The following is an 18,019-nucleotide window of genomic DNA, read 5'->3' as shown; positions in this document are numbered from 1 at the left end:
CTGTACCAAGTTCATGTTCAACTGGATTAAATGTTTTCTCTGCAGTTACTTTATACTTCAACGCACCAGATCCTCTTTAACACTCTTCAAACAACACAAAAGACTACTTAAATACATCAGCGACCGCAACTTTCATTTTACAGTTTAGAAAGTTTGCAGGCATTCATGTCTTGTTGACAAGTGTTGCTCATGGCAGGTCCCTGGCAAAGCATAAGAGAAGATGGGCCACTAAAGTGAAACATCAGGTACTTCCTGATTGAGTCTGGAAATTTACCCTTCAGTGTCATATTAATTACATGTCTGAGAAGTATTTAATATTAGTATTTGACTGGCATGGTGCGTGATTGTCAACATTGCGATTATTAGATTGCCATTCCATGCCAACAGGATATGAAAATAAGTAAAAACATTTATAGATGATTATACTTAACTTAGCTTTGAATACCAAAAATATATTTTTGCTCTGGAAGCAGCGAATAACTGTCTATTTTAAACATTAAAATTGAGGATTTAAAATAAATCATGTTAAATCTATTTATGCTTCAGTCCTTGGATATTATAAAAAATATTTTTACATTTAATTAAATTGTATAAATTTATTAGTAAATGCTGCAAGGAGCATGAAGAAAGATTAATAAATGCTATAAAAGTTTTGTCTATTGTTAGTTAATGCTAGCTAATCTAACTAATGTTAACAAATCATTGTAAAGTGTTAGTAAAATCTGTTATCACTGGTGTTCTCAAGGTTCTGGCATAGGCATATGCTTCGAGGACATTAGATCTTCCAGCAAGAGATAATACAGAATAAGATGTCTTTGGTCACCTGTGTGGTGAAACTGAATCCATCTTCTCTTATCAGTTGGATGTCTTTTTGTTACTCAAGGCTTACTTACTTAACTCATTCTCCTAGACATTCATGTCACAGTCTCGTACGGCTGCTGATTTTATCAGAGCGAGCTGCTGATAGTTCACTTCACCTGCAAGCTTATATGTGTGACGTATTCTAAAATTCTGAAGCTTTTCTAGATGATGTCATTTGCTACCAAGCAGGTGCATTAATCTAGACTTGATTATGAATAACATTCATTTCTGTACACTTTTCCATTTTGCAAATGTGTAGCAAGCTGTCTATGACTTCTTACATGAATTAAATGGTTTTGTAATGGAAAGATTTATTACTGTACATCTGCTTTATTTTCTCTGCATCAGTTCTGTATCTACACCGTAAAGCACATCAGTTTATTTCTTCCTAAGATTGTTTAAGCCCAAGGGAAATTTTAATTGATCATTTCCAGTGTTTGTGTATGAGACAGAGGTGAACACATTTATCAAAGGTCTGGCAAAACATACTTAAATTGTTTGTTGACATTCCCACTCGTCTAACAGCTTGGGGGACCCGGAGCTAAAAACTGATCCTTTATACGGCCTTAGACCTTCAGTGGGGAAAAATCACTTTGAGGAAACCTAATGCTGTCTAACATGGCTTTGCCACTGCAGTCTCTGAAAGGTCAAGAGCTACAACAGGAGCTCAGTGTCGGCCTATTTAATCATATTTCTGAGACAGGCGTACTTAACACAATAAACAAGAGGAAATCTCTTCCAGACCCAGACAGGAAACCAGTGTAATCCTGTAGGATATGTAAAACTTAAAAAAACTTAGCAGTAAGTAAAGAAAAAAACAAAGAAATCTCTGGTTAGTGATAAGCCATAATGGTGGTCTAATCTTTATTAATCCTTTATTAATTAGTGAAAACACAAAAAGCAGAGGAAACATGTTTTCTTGCATTCCAGGTTCAAACTGATGGGCAAGATAACATGACTGAACTGAATGCCAAACTTTAGCAAATTTTACAAAATCCTTTCATGTCAATTTATGGACTGGACACACCATGCGTTTTGAACATAATTACAATACCATATTATGCTTGGATAATGTGCTGTTTTATTCATTTATTTTTTTGTGTGATAATATTTATATATATTTTTAAGTTTGTACAACTTAAGAAAAATTGTAGCACCCCAAATAGGAAACAAGAATTATTTTTCTGCAAGTGCGTAGAGCCAAGAGGATATTTGAGACCAAAAAACGGCTAGCCACACACTTAAAGGAACGGTATAAGAAATGTATATCAATTAATCATAAAATGGCCCTGATATGTCACTAGACATTAAGAAATCATTTTCATTTCAAATACTTATATCACTGACAGCAGTGGTCTGGCCAGGATATTGTCATTTATAAAGTGGAGTTGCAGCCCTCAACTGATGTTTATGTTGTCGTGTTGTCTATTGGCCACCAGGGGCCTATACCATGAAGCCGGTTTAAGTGGATAGCCAGGTAAGTTTAAGATTAGTTTGCGCCAACCCTGGGTTTCTTTTAGGTACCATGAAAGTAGCGCGGCTTTAATCGGTGTTGGTCGCCATGGTATCTTACGCTGCACGGCTAACCTGCCCCGGGGCAGGTTATGTTCTGGATTCGAGATCTAAGACTGCGGTATGACCAATCAGCTGCGAGCAAAGAAATATATAGCTGACGTAACTACAGAGTCTCCGCGCAAATTTTATTTCTTTGTATTTTTTTATTGAACTTTTATATTCAAATATAAACATTAAGGCATATTTAACAATCACTATTTTCCGTGTTGATACCGCATTTAAAGAAAAAAAGAGGAAAAAAACTAAGAAAAAAAGGAGGGCTTAAACATCCAAAGCAGATATAAGTCTCAGAGGTCTCCGCGCAAATTGTTAGAAGAGCACTTCGTAGAGAGAGTTTTTAGTTTTCCCTTGCCCAGTTATTTGTATGAAATATCTAGATTTTTCACAGAAGGGATCTTATCTTTGCAAACTTCTAGCCTCACATAAGAAATCTATCACGTTGAATCCATGCCCTTACTGTACCGCAAATGATGTGTATTGCGTTGCGCTTTTTTGCAAGTGGTACAGTATGCGGTCGGTGGGGAAAACACGGTTTGTTGAACCATGCACAAGGTGGTCCATGCACTGTAGGGCTACATTAACAGCTTAATAGTGTTTCCCCGACATTTCACGACCATGTCTTTAAAAGAAGGCTTTTATAAAATTCCCTGTAAGATTATTAACAAATTTAACAGTGTACATTAACTTAATAAAAGCATATTTCACTTTGGGTAGCCTACCTAAATATATTATACAATGAAGTATGTTAATGTACATGTTATATATATTAAAAAGAGCAGAGGCAGTATTATTTCGCTCTTGAAATACATTTTTATAATCTTCATACTTTTGTATAATTAGCTCATGCTCCTCCGCTAAAAAAATCCACTGCTTGGATGTGCTCTCTCCGTTTTTTATTTCGATTGGTTGTTCGTGCCGACGTCACTCTTTTATGTGCACGCGCGGGTGGAGTAATCATAGCCTAAAGATCAAAGCCTGAGTTGACAGAGAAAGTTGATAAGCCGCTTCATGGGACCAATAAAGCCTGATTGCATCGGTTTGGTTTTGTCAACTCAAAACCAATCCTTTAACTCCGAGTTTGTTCAGCTTCCTTCATGGTATTGGCCCCAGTTGTGTGATTGCAGTACCAGTTTTAGCCACAAGTTTTGTGATTGCAATACCCGTTTTTGGCCACAATCCTACATACTGTTCCTTTAAAGATACAATTTGTAAGATATTTGCAGTATAATATCCAAAAACCACTAGTCCAGTATTATATATTTTTCAGATGATTACTATCAATAACTCTAATGTTTTCAACTACTTGTAAATTATGAGGAAATTGCCATTCAAAACAGTGACACGTGGCAGGACAGTTGCCTGTCAATAGCGTTAATATCCATGTTACCCTTTGTTACCGCCTTTATTGACGTAGAAACCACATGACAACAGTGTCGTGGATATTAATGTTTAATATTTAATCACTTCTTTCATGTGTCTTCTTGATATACTCTCAGTCTTTTACACTCCTATTGGGTGCTTTGCTTTAGTTGGATTTCAACAGACACTGTGGACTGAAATGGTCACATACATGTAGAAATTATGATTAAAGGAAAAGCTGGAGTGGTCTCTTTATTCTTTCTGTGGTTGTATAGTAATTTAAAGGTCCCGTTTTTTCTAATCCCATTTTTCAAACTTTAGTTAGTGTGTAATGTTGTTAATAATACCTGCAAAATGATAAAGCTCAAAGTTCACTGCCAGGCAATATATTTTCTTTAACAGAATTCCCCTTTCAAAGCTTACAGGGAATGGCCAGTTTGGACTACAGCCCTCTACTTCCTGGTTGAATGATGCAATATACGAGGTTTTGACTAAACTCCGCCCACAGGAATACGCCAGTCGCCTGCTAAGCTCAAACGGCTAAGCTAAGCTGCTGTAGAATCACAATACACTAAACAAACTTCACAATCAGAACTCTATACATATTTCTGAAAAAGGGACTTCATAGAACAAGGAAGACATCAGCCTGTTTTTAGGACAGTGAAAGCAGTGGTATAGAGATAAGTAAATAGTGTGAAAAATACAGTGTTTTTTACACGTGAAACATAAACACATGTTATATTGCGCACTGTAAACACAATCAAAGCTTTAAGAAACACAAAAAGAAAAGAACGAGATCTTTAATATGTGAGTCAGTTGTGGAAGTTTACTAAATATTATATAGAGCACATAGCAATTATTGACTGTTTTTAATTATTATTGTTGACTGGGAGCTCTACAACTCTGTAGAAACGGATTAACAGCAAGTTGTAAAAAAAACATGTGCTGAACATTTCAAAGGTTAATTTAAGTAGCTGGTTTTAATTTACTCTACTTCAGGTATAGTCCTATAAAGGTCTTGATAATAGTCCTGAGGGTAACTCCAGTACCTGTGTCTGCATGAATTTAACAGTCAGCATATTGCAAAGACAAAATGTAGAGGAACTCATGTACCATAGTAAAATGGTTGATTTCTGGCTAATCTCCCATTTGACTCACTATTAAATCCAAAGAGCACCTCTGAAATCTGTCTCAGTTTTTGTTTTAGGAATGTAAAGCACAGAGCTTTGTGTTTAAACCATGTGCTTTTAACAGCTCATTTATAAGGGGCTTTTCAGTGAACCAAAATCAAAAAACATGCCACACAAAGTTCATTATACTGTATGTGATTAGGGTTGTGCAAAACGATATTTTCACGATAGTGTATCGATATTTCAAGCTCTACTATCGATTTTTCTAAAAATAAATTAAAAAACCCTCTGTGTGCATCAAACGACCTAATCCGCCGCTGCTGCTGTAGTTGTCGCTGTCATGTTGTCTGTCATATACGGCCATTTGGCCAATGTCTCAAGTTAGCGCGAGTGAGAAAATGACAGAAAATTTAAAAACACCTGCAGCTTTCAAAGTCGTGTGGAAGCACTTTGGCTTTAATAAAAAGTAAATCAGCTCTATTTTTTTTACATTTTTGATAAAAAAAGAAAAGTATTGCAATGTATCGCTACATGCAACGTATTGTATTGTATTGTATCGTGATACATTGTATTCACGACCCATGTATCATGAGACGTATCGTGAGGCCCTTGCCAATACCCAGCCCTATATGTGATCCAGTTTAATGGAGTGTAAACATAGATGTCCATTTGCGGTTTGTATCAAAGATGTTTTATTGTGACCATGGCATCCAGTCATTTAAAAACAATGGATTACTGTTTGTTCTCTGGTGCCAACAACCAAACAGTTAAGAGGGTCACTGTTGCTGAAGGGTCAGGACATTGGCAGACTGCTGACATTGTAATTGATATAATGAGGCACTTGCTACAGAAACATGCATGGCTCTTTGTGTTCTGTGTTTTGGAGAGCAATTGCAATGCTTTTGAACTGCTTCAATGCTGAAGAGCATTCTTTAACATCTTTATTTTGGAGCATTCATTCTTATGTTTTTATTTATTGTTAAATAGCTCATATGTACAGTATTTGCTGCCTGATAGTAAAGTTAGTAAACAAGAATGGCTTTATGTTTATGAACGTTTGTTGTCTTTAACAGGTGTCGTGTTGGATCTTGGCTCTTTCACATGTGAGTTTTACTCCAGCAATGGAACCCTGGCCTATTATGGCCTGGGGCTTAATGCTGAGTGCCATCACTGGCTGGATAAAAACGGTTCAATCGAGGGACTTCACAGAAAAAGACATCATTTTCCTTCATCCCTCCAGTAAGTTTATTCTGAAATTATTTATATTCTGCATGACCATATAACACCTGTTGTGAGGTCAGCTTTAGTGTGTGGTGTAAATATAATCCCAGTTTTCCCTGTGTCAAGAGTGGGAATCTTCAGACACAAAGGGGTCAAGCCTCAGATGTCAGTCACGGCTTCTGTAGATCCTTTAGGGCAGGGTTGGTATGGAGCTGTTAGATCGTCATCTTTAAAATTTTAGACTGAGGCTAAACTTAGCATATATTCACATTTTGTATTTAAACCTTATATCTTAAGTATGAATGTATACTGTTTTCTGATAGTTGGTCTTGGAGGGCGTGTCAGTGGTCCATAACTCAGTGTCACAACTGGAATTCCAACTGTGTCCAAACTTCTGTCATCATTTACTCACCCTCAGGTTTATTTTTATAGATATTTTGATAAATGATGTTGACCACACAGTTGATGGTACACATTGACTTTCATGGTAGGATAAACAAATACTATGAAAGTCAATGGGTAACGTCATCTGTGTGCTTACCATCATTTATCGAAAATGTCCTCTTTTGTGTCCAACAGAAGAAAGAAACTATATGATGACAGAATTTTTTATTTTGGGTAAACTATCCCATTAAGATCCTCTATCCTAAAACTCGACTGTGGTCATGAATGTAGCCGTTTCTATCTAAGGTCTTTATTTTTTCTTTTGTCCCCATTTGACCTTTTTGGGAAAATAGCTCTTCAAATAATACTACATTATAATTATGGGTTGAGACTGAGAGAGACAAGCTTCATTATATCTGGAGATATCTGTATCTGTTCAATACACTGCCAGATAAAATGGTCAAACAAATAGTACCTAACTGTTACTGCAACCCTGTATCACGAAATTATGTTCCTATAGTCACGTAAATTTGTGAGTCTTTTCTGTGACACTGACACATTTTTCCGCGTTTTTGCGTGAACATGTCACGTATTTCTGCTTACGTGTCACTGTCATGTATTTGTTACTCAACTGTTTTGCCCTATTTTCAAACCATTGACGCTTTAGTTTAGGGTTTGATTTGGTGTTTGCATTAGGATGTCACTTTAAGTATTGGTTTATACCTTTTTTGATGATTTTTTTTTTAATATTTTATATTTTTTTATAGGAAAAGACTCTAGGTGCTAGCCCACGTAATTTTGTGATACTGGGTTGGTTACTAGGGCCGTAACCTTTGCCCCTAAATAGTTCATATTAGTACCTCAAAGTTACATATTGGCACCAAATGTATTCATATCTATATCTGAATGGTACATATTAGGAACTTTTTAAAGGGTATCGCCCCAGTGACAGCTTGGGACAATTTTTTGACCTTTTTTTTGACAGTCTAATATACATCAGTAGGGATTGTAAGTGTAGCCTACATGTGTGTTTGGACTGGGCAAAATAAATCAGTGCGTGTGAGATCTCCAAACAGTCGGGGCACCCAACATCATTTTGTGACCTGCTGATATTCAGCTGTTGTGTATTGATTTGGAGGATGTGTGTTATTATGATGAAGTTAGTTTTAATCACTCCATATGGCAAGTATGGATTTACAACCCCATGAGATCTTAATGTAGCTTTAATTAAAGTTAAGTATAATATAAATATATATTTATTTAGCATGATATGATATGCTGTAAATGTAGACTTTTTGTTTATCTACTGTACTGAAGTCTTTTCCTATTATTCTTTTTTTTTGTGCTGTAAATAAATCTGAAGGGATTTCGTTATGTCATTATTGTGTTCTGACCATATGGCCATTCATGTACAGAAGCATCAGAAGAATTCGAGGGAGTTAAGAGTAAAAATTGATGGAAATAAATAAACCACCATGTTCCTACACACAGGTTTTACAGTATATATACATTAGAAAATCCGATGCTTTTATTTAAATCAGTATTGAACAAACCCTGTGTGTGTGTAAACATGTCAGCTACTGTAAATAAGGTACAAATTTTTCACATCTGTTTTCCACCACTCCATATCCAGGAGGATTTAAATGTTTTACTTGTGAAGATGCACCTGACAACTATGAATGCAATCGATGGGCTCCAGATCAGTATTGTCCAAGAGGTACCAACATCTTCTTCATGTTGTTAGAGACAATTGACATTTGAGTTCATTTTAAATCCCACCATACCCTAATATGTTTACCAGGATTATACATTTAGCCAAAGATCATCATCTGTATGTGCAGCTCTTACTGTTCCTATATGTTGCTCAATATAATTCAATCCATGAAAGGAAGTCCCCTGTGTTCAGGTTGATTTATAGCCCTGTGTTAATGACTCGGGTGCTCTGAACCTCTTCAGGACATTCATTCATTTGGTAACACATGCTGCTGCAGGTCATCAGAAATATTGCAGGAAACATGTACATTTCCTGCAATGCCTAAACACGGTTTTCAGTTTTGCATGTAATTTAAAAATATTGTGCAATATTCGGTGATTGTAAGAGTCACGTTACAAGGGCATTTATTAAAATATTTTCTGAAGGGGCTTCAGGCAAGTACAGCAAGATTTGAGTCGAAAAACCCTGCAGGAAAACGCTTAGGTTACTCACGTAACCCCGGTTCCCTGAAATAACGGGAACGAAGCATTGCGTCAGTTAGCTGACGCTATGGGGGAAACTCCTGTTTACTCCGTGACTGAAGCCTATTGGTTAACGTCTGTACAAAGTACAGACCAATGACGTTTGAACCCGCGCGCGGGAAGTACACGTCCTTATATAAGCGCGGTTCAAGCGTCAGGAGCTCATTATTATTCGACTGAAGCGCGCAGCCGAATACACTCGCTGCGTAGACGTTTGTAGCACGGCAAGTGACGCAATGCTTCGTTCCCGTTATTTCAGGGAACCGGGGTTACGTGAGTAACCTAAGCGTTCCCTTTCAATACGGTTCACTTCGCATTGCGTCAGTTAGCTGACGCTATGGGGGAACGTAATCCCATCACGCCGTGCATACACAACGTACAGAAGTGCCTTACCGGAGAGACACTGCGTGTGGCCCTATACCCGGCATATTCACAGCTTTAAGCAATGTGTAAGCACCATATAAAATGTTGACGCGCACACGGTGGGGTTTTAAACGCACCGGGGGCACATAACATAGCACAAGACGGCGAGATACCGAGCGCGTCGCGGGTGTGCGAGATAAGTAAATTCAGAGTCACGTTGGTGAGCTCGCTGAGCGCACCGTGGTGTACACATAAAACGCATGAGCGTGCATGATTGAGCCGAGAGAACCTGCGCTCGTAGGGCAGGGACGTCTAAGCTGTACAATCTGACAACGTAGACGGCGAAGACCAGCCGGCCGTGTAGCAGATATCAAATAGATACCCCTGTAGACCAAGTCCATGAAAAAGCCAAACTCTCACAGAGTGGGCTCTATATAGGACATAGCTCATAGAGGGGCGTGAGCCAGTGCGATGGTTTCAACGATCCATCTAAATAACCACTGTAAGCAACAGACATACATAGTGAGTGATCTGCAAAACTCACGAACGGCCGATCTGACTATAATATGCGGCAGAACGGTTCGTAGCGTGGGATTATACAGATACCACAATAGTGTGAACCCAGGTGCGCCCTCGAGCGCATCGGGATGCATATAGGTAGTGTTATAGTGCACAGATCGGTGAGCTTTCCAAGCGCGCCGTAAATGTATATTGACTATAAATTGCACGGGCACAGGTGAAAACTTGAATACATCGTGAATGCATATAGATGAATCAGAGTGTCATAATCCACAGGCCGGCAAGATTCTCAAGCGCGCCGTCATGTGTTCTGATAATAAGTTGTGCGCACACGGGTGAACCCTTCAGTGCACCGTGAATGCGTATAGATAAATCAATGCACAGAACGCGCCGTGAATGTGTACAGATATGATTGATGAACGTACGGTGGGCACTCAACGCACCGTGAACGTACACAGATGAACAACAATGTATGTATGTGTCACAGCCGTGTATACAGATGAGCTTTTCCGAGCGCATCTTTAGTGTATACCGAAATGTTATAGCGTGCATATGTGAGCTTCTCTAAGCGCACGGTGGACGCATATAATTAAAACCCATATCGTGCATACAGGTGAGCTTACGCGGCGCACCTTTAATGCAACAAACCTCACTAGTGCGCGAAGCAGGGATGTCGAAGCTGTAAACTGACAACGTGGACGGCGGGGACCAGCCGGCCGTGTCACAAATGTCAAATGAGAAACTTCTAAGACCATGCCCGAGGATCTAATCCATACATGGAGTAGACTTCATTGTCACGGGAGGTGATAACGTCAACGATCCATAAATAACCTGTATTGACAGGTGCGCTAGTGAGTGATCTGTGACGCCGATGAACAGCTGATCGTCTGATGTACGTCAGACGTATCTGTCATACAGGACCTTGGACAGTTCCAGAGCGCTGCGCCTCGGGCACCGTCTGCATCTGAGAAATGACAGACTTATGAATAAAGTGGATGGTCGGTCATAAAAGCGTGGTTCGCTGTTATCACCGCCACATATATATATACGCAGGGGGAGAAAGCCGCCGTGCACGAGCCTCTGTAGTGAGGAGAAAGCTGTTCCACCTACAATTCGCGGGGGGAAGACTCTCGCTGTCACTAGACAGAATAGATCAGACTTTGCATAAGGACGCCTCGCGAAAGGGGTCCTAGCAGCTTGTGTCAACGTGTTATAAGGCACGTAATGTAGGTCGTGTCCCACGGATGCAATCTCTGCACGCCCATCGTAACGGGTTAATATGTCTGCATCTTGGTACTTAAGCACGAGATGCGTATCACTCTGATTGAACATAGCTTATAAAGCGATGCAATGAGTTTATAAAGGAGATGACTCGCCAGCTTGTACAGGGGGCGAGATCTCATCTGGTTCGGTAAATAATGAAACCACCGTAGTTTGCCCGACCGCATTATCACAATAACATGGTCGAGAGTGCTGCAGTGCTAAAATCATCCCCTTAATGGACCGTATGTACAGTACAAGGTGATTGATATGAGACAAACGGGCGTTCCACGCGCCGAAGGCTGATTGCCGTCGTAAAGCGTGTTCAACCCACAGCAGATGCTGGCGATCTCGTAATGGTAGCACTTCATGCAGCTGTGTGTAACTTAAGCATGAGCTTCCCGGCCGTCAGCTCGGGGCGGGACCTTTGCTTAGTCAAACTGAAGTGGACTTATGAACAGAATGCCACGATTTTCAGTTTTCTGAGGCTCGTTAGAGGGGTACGTGAGCCCGTCTTAAACGAGATGCCGCGCGTCTGTCTGTGCGCGCGCTTGAGTTTTGAAACTTATTGTGGCGGGTAGCAAGCTCACTTCAGGTTGATATTACCCTTAATATCTCCGAGTATTGGAGCAGAGCGGAGGTGTGAGCGTCTTCGGATCCGCTGATATAAATCAGCTGTATGGCCGAAAAACGTCATAAACCGCTTGGCTGTAAGCCTTTGAGTAGCCGTCCGGAGAGGGCGCGATTCAAATGCTTGGAGCCATGCAAAAGTCTGAGGCTGCGTCTCTCTAGGAAGAGAGAATGACAGCCGTAAGACCGTGCTCGTTTGCGCCGTCAGCATCGTAGCGGAGAAACTGAGGTGGGCTGCGAGCGAATTTGGCAGAAAAATGTTAGAGACACCGTACAGCCGTGGGGTGTCAATACACAGTATATGGCCAAACCGGGTTTTTTTTTTTTTTTTTTTTTTCTTTTTTCGGCAAGCATCGATAGAATTATGGACAGCGGGCCGTGTGTGCGTATTACTGATTGCTTGTCAGTAAGGCGAGAAAGTGTTTAGAGACACCGTACAACCGTGGGGTGTCAATACACAGTATAGTAAGCACGGAAATTACTCTTTTTAGAGGAATTCAATACCGTTCGCCACTATAGTGAGGTCGCATAACCCACAGTATTACACAGTATGTTTGGATAAACAGCACACAGAAAACATTTCAGGGCAGTCCAGCCGAGGCGCGACTTAACCCCTCTTCAGACAGTTCTATGTCGACGCAGCTGTGCTGCGAAGACCAGAGCTCAGCCGTTCAGGTGCACGAGCCTCAGTAGTGACGGTGACCCGAACGGCTCACGGAGCAGAGCAGTATGTCTAGGTGGTTTAATGTCAGACTGAACCCATCGCAGAGAGGAAGTCTGCCGTGAGGCCCGCGGTTTTGCCGTTTATTAAAAAGGGCAGAAAAACCGGGTATATAAGAATGTACCAATATTCAGCGCACTGATATAGGACGGGACTGAATAAAGGGAGGTATTCGGGCCTCGGTATGTTAAACAAATTCGTTCTGCCTCTGATTCCGTCTAAACCAGAGAGAAATGACCGGGCAGACTAGTAGTGAGCTTTCCGAAGTGAGATAGACTCAGGCCGGTTAAGCTCTATAATAAGTGTTTTAGCGCTCAGATAGAGGCGTGTCCGCCTTATCGAGCAGACGAATGAGATCGCGCCGCTCCAGGGGGGAGGGGCATGAAGCTCTGTATAGACGAATAGTGAGCCGGTTAGCTCTTATAATGAGTGTTCTTGATGCTCCAATAGCGGCGAATCCGCCCTAACGAGCAGACGAATGAGATCGCGCCGCTCCAGGAGGGGAGGGGCATAAAGCTCTGTAATCGTTGAACACTAGACAGCTGCATTTAGAGGCAGCGAGCCGTAAGACTGCGTGCTAACTACGCCGTTAAGAGACCTCACCACTGCGGGGAAAGGAGCGAGGGACTCCGCGAGCGTGGAGCACGAGTGGCTGTGCTATGACAGGGAACAGGGGCAGATCCGCCCGTGTTTGCTTGTCGTATGCATCTTTCTAGTTTTACGGTTCCCCCGCTTGTTCATCTCAACAAGAGAGAAACGGCAGAGGGGAGCAGCAACACAGACAGGACAGCCATGCGTCATATAAACGGTATCACCCGATGTACTCGGGGGATTCATATGTGTCAGAGATCTCGCCACTGAATGTGAGAGGAGCGAAGGGACTCTGTAAGCATGAACGGTTGCGATGTGACAGAACACAGGGGGGGTTAGTCCGTGTGTGCAGGTCTATGCATCCATCTAGTCTCATGGCTCGCCGTGTGTTCATCCCGGGGAGAGAGGAACAGCAGGGGGAGCACGAAACATGGATAAGACAACCGAAGCATATAAGCGCGGTCCCGGCGTGGAAGGTGCCAGACCGGTGACGCGCTCGAGGAAATTCATAGCAGGGAGGCTCACTCAAGCCGCTGTGCTGGACGCTATTACAACAGCGCCTGCTCTTTTAGCTTACAGCTTTATATTAAAAATATTGATCTTACCGGGCGGCCGCAGGGGAGACCTCGTCAGGCATGTGTCCGCTGCACAGGGCTCGTACCACGGCAAGCGAAGGCTATCTTCGGTTCTCGGCCGGAAAGCGGAAGGGGAAGACGCTAGACCTGGATTCTGCTGTCTTCGGTTCTCAGCCGGAAAGGGCAGGGAAGACGCTAGGCCTGGACTCCGCTGCAGGGCTTTTGTCGACGGCGAGGTAAGGCTTCTTCTTCTTCGGAGCAGCGAGAGGTTCGCGCTGAAGGAGAAATTAATGAGCTCCTGACGCTTGAACCGCGCTTATATAAGGACGTGTACTTCCCGCGCGCGGGTTCAAACGTCATTGGTCTGTACTTTGTACAGACGTTAACCAATAGGCTTCAGTCACGGAGTAAACAGGAGTTTCCCCCATAGCGTCAGCTAACTGACGCAATGCGAAGTGAACCGTATTGAAAGGGAACTGCTTTTTCCAAACTCTTTCATTATAGTCAAGACTTACCGTTGTGCTTTATGAACTGTACAGTACTCTATGTGCCCCTGAGGAAATTAATTGAACGAAAACTCGCTCTGTGACTTTTAGAGAGCAGATACTGCTTCACACGTCATACGATGAGCTGGAATGGAAGCACGGTTGCGGTGACGAAACGCTGCGTGGCGCTGGATGACTGTCTAACAACAGGGTGTTCTGATATAGATCATGAAGGAAACAAGGTGAGCTCAGTTACTGTGACTCTTGTTATAGAGCAGAAAATGCTCAAAAGTTGTGTGCAAGATTCAGTGCCATTTCCTAAATATCACATTATGAAAAACAAGAAGGAATTAGGTATGAACAGGACCATTTTAGTAACAGTATTTGTCACACATTACAAACACGTCCTATTATAATTGTATTAATACATTTCATTATTTATTATTTTATTATAATTTTATTATTATGATTTTTAAAAATGCATTAACATATTTGTTTTTACAAATGTTGAAAACATGTTATTTTGTAACATATCTATGTTTAAAACATCCTATAAACAATTTAATATTGCTGTAAAATGAAATGAAGCTTTTCTTTTCCTAAACAGCCTCATGTTTTGTTCTTGAGGCCCATTGTACAAATTCAAGAAATCAGTGTTTACATTACAAAAATTATTTGTGCCAAAAAATTGTGTGAAAAAGTGACAAAATGTCTGGAAGAAAACGAGAACTTAGTAGTATTTCATATACATTGTAAATAGAAATGATAGCTCACTTTTACCATCTGTGTCTGTGAAAGTCTTTTTCAGTACTCAAAAGAGTGAGGAGAAGCATTTTACCCCCATTTCAGGATAGTAAAACACAAATATAGCAACAAACACTAAAAATATATATTTCATTTGGATCTGTACAATTGCTTTGGAACTAAACAAAATGCGGGTCAAATTGACCTGCAAACCTCAAAATCGTTACAAAATTATTTTTGTACACTTCAAAACATATCTGCGTGTCCAAACTTTGCATGCATGTTCATGGTCATAAATGAATAAAAGTCACAAAATTTAAAGAATAATATCACAGGTTAACTGGTCTTTCCGACAGCTTAAAAATCAAAACGTTCAAATTGACCCGGAACATAATATAAGGGTTAAAGGAACAGTATGTAGGATTGTGGCCAAAACTGGTACTGCAATCACAAAACTTGTGGCTAAAACTGGTACTGCAATCACACAACTGGTGGCCAATACACAACATGACAACATAAACATCAGTTGAGGGCTGCAACTTCACTTTTTAAATGACAATATCCTGGCCAGACCACTGTGAGTTATAGAAGTATTTGAAATGAAAATGATTTCTTAATGTCTAGTGACATATCAGGGCCATCTTATGATTAATTGATATACATTTCTTACATACTGTTCCTTTAAACTCCATAAACAACAAAGTTGTTGTCGGAGTTTAGACAATGTCGACCAAGCCACAGAGAATATACCAGATAGCACTTACCAGTAAATTACTGGTAATCTTACAAGCTCTCTTACTGGTAAATTGGCAGCATTAATTTACCAGAAAGGACCTGTTCACACTGCAATTTACTGCAAGGTAACTGCAATTTACCAGTAAAGACTGTATGTGTGAAAGGGACTAATCACTTCTGGCCAAGCTGTCTATGGGATATGGATCGAGGCAGTAACAGTAAACTGCTCAGCAGTTAATCCATTTATCCTCTCAAGTGTTTAGATGCTAGTTTCTTTCAGTAATCCTTATATAAGTAATCCTTGTTAAAACGTGCACATGGAAAGGACCTGAACTCTGTGTTGTACCCTTCACCTCTAGCATTAGACAGGAGTTATGCAGAAGTCAGAAGGGCAGATTGAGAGATAAATGTGGTATAAATATGCCACAGCTACACTGAAGGGGGAAGTTTGGGAAAAAAAATGGTTCATTTGGTAAACCGCAAAATGTTTGACAGCACTATAATATCTGCATACATTTACCTTTGTTCTTAAATGAATTGTGATATGTTTAGCCACCTATAGTCACATTTACATTGCAAAAAGGAACAAACCCAGTCATTTGGTTTAAATGATCCCAGAAAATGTTTATTTTTGACCCAACAATACAGGATTGGGTTTGTCACTTTTTAACCCAACACTGGTTAATGCCTGTATGTTTGGTTATCTTTACACAGGTGTGCACATCCTGTTGTGAAGGGAACATCTGCAACTTGCCCCTCCCACGAAATGAGACTGACGCCATTTTTTCCACCACGTCCCCCATTAACAAGAGCTTGAGACTAACACAGAGTCACGTGCTGCTGTCTGTTTGTATCTTCAGTTTGTTGCTCCACAGTATTAAATAAGAGACTCGTCCATGACGGATAAAACCTTCATGGCAGAAAGTTGACTCCAGTTCCAGTTGGGCTTTACGTTCCTTAAAATGAAGTGTTAATTGTTCAACTTTTTTTCAGTTGATAAAAAGGTTTCGTGATTTCTGCATTAATGTTTGCTATGTGAAAATCCAGGATGTGCAAGCGTCAGTAATGTGGGTTCAAATCTTTGGAGCCATGTCCCTTAAATTGTGTGAAAAATTCAGAAAAGTCAATGCTGGGGTGGAAACGGGGATATTTATGTCAAAACTGAAACAAACCTGCACAATTTTGTCTTTAATCAATGTGAGTTGTGTTTTATACATTTGTATAGATATATTTATTTTTTTATCATCCATTTGTTGTAGGAAACCTTAACAGTTTGTTAAATGTTATCCCTGTAGATAAAGCATTATGCAAGAGGTCAAGCTACACAACTTTTCCACCAAAAATAGGTAACTACTGTCATCATTGTGGTTAAGGTCAAATTTTTTGTTAACATTGAAAAAGGGCTTGGCATTTTGGAAAAAGTATGGACAGCTACCTTCCTCAGCCCTATACAATAAACAGTCTATTCAGCTTTTGCACTTCCATTTGTCTTGTATCATATTGACACACATATCCTTAAAGCACTTGTGTACAGATATTTGTCACGTTAATGTGTAGTGAACTAATAATGCTTTAATATCATGTGGCCTCCACAGTATAACACAGTGAAGGGCTTTTATGTTATTATTATTGTTATTATATGTATGTATGTTCTTATAACACATTTGTCAGTCAGTTCTGTACTGTAAAATCACAATTCTTGGTTGACAGAGCAGTCAGCATATAAAGTGTTGAGTTCAGTGTTATTTTATTCAGGCTGTAATGTATCATTTGTTTAGGCGATCTTTCCAGCTGTAAATGAAGCTGTTTCTTATCTGTTTGTATAGCGTTCACACTGAAATCAGTATCACATCAGTAAAATATAAAGGGCATGATGATCACATAAGGGCTCTTGTCTCTTTACTCAGGTAATTATAGACCAGCCAGTGCCAGTTAACTAATACCTGAATAAACTTTAACCTATAGGTGTAACCACATAAAAAATGTGATGAAAAATCATCCTTAGTTTATAGATAACATCATGTACATAAAAATCATATCACTTTAATCTTAAATGAAACACAATTTGTAACAAGGTTGCATGATATATTTTTACTTTTTTACTCTTAAGAAGTCACGTGGGAATGCTGCATTAGTGTGTGCCAAGGTTCGTTGTAAATGTAGATATTTTTTCTACCCTTTTATAATATCCCTGTATTCTTGTGTATGTACTTTTTGTGTATATAATAATGTGCTAAATCGTGCATTTGAAATATATAAGTAACACCTGTGTTGTTGTTTCCTACCCGTGTTGTATTAAATAAAAATCCTTAAAGGAATAGTCTACTCATTTTCAATATTAAAATATGTTATTACCTTAACTAAGAATTGTTGATACATCCCTCTATCATCTGTGTGCGTGCACATAAGCGCTGGAGCGCGCTGCGACACTTCGATAGCATTTAGCTTAGCCCCATTCATTCAATGGTACCATTTAGAGATAAAGTTAGAAGTGACCAAACACATCAACGTTTTTCCTATTTAAGACGAGTAGTTATACGAGCAAGTTTGGTGGTACAAAATAAAACGAAGCGCTTTTCTAATCGGATTTAAAAGAGGAGCTACATTTTATGGCGTAATTGGGAGTACTTT

The 18,019-nt window shown here is 40.0% G+C and overlaps 1 protein-coding gene across 2 annotated transcripts in view; it reads left to right on the top strand.

Annotated features, from left to right (window-relative positions):
• Positions 1-17,657, top strand: part of lypd6 (LY6/PLAUR domain containing 6) — a 30,272-nt gene extending 12,615 nt beyond the window's left edge. For both annotated transcript variants that reach the window (XM_055215642.2, XM_055215641.2), the window contains exons 2-5: positions 5,999-6,164; positions 8,149-8,247; positions 14,021-14,151; positions 16,103-17,657. In XM_055215642.2, the coding sequence (XP_055071617.1) occupies positions 6,047-6,164; positions 8,149-8,247; positions 14,021-14,151; positions 16,103-16,273 (519 nt within the window). In that variant the 5' untranslated portion in view covers positions 5,999-6,046 and the 3' untranslated portion in view covers positions 16,274-17,657. The remainder of the gene's footprint in view (positions 1-5,998; positions 6,165-8,148; positions 8,248-14,020; positions 14,152-16,102) is intronic.
• The last annotated feature ends 362 nt before the right edge of the window (positions 17,658-18,019 follow it).

The sequence above is a fragment of the Misgurnus anguillicaudatus genome, chromosome 17 (assembly GCF_027580225.2).
Source record: "Misgurnus anguillicaudatus chromosome 17, ASM2758022v2, whole genome shotgun sequence".
Classification (NCBI taxonomy): Eukaryota; Metazoa; Chordata; class Actinopteri; order Cypriniformes; family Cobitidae; genus Misgurnus; species Misgurnus anguillicaudatus.
Note: the sequence above shows the minus strand (reverse complement) of the source record. Positions and strands in the feature narration are given on the sequence as shown.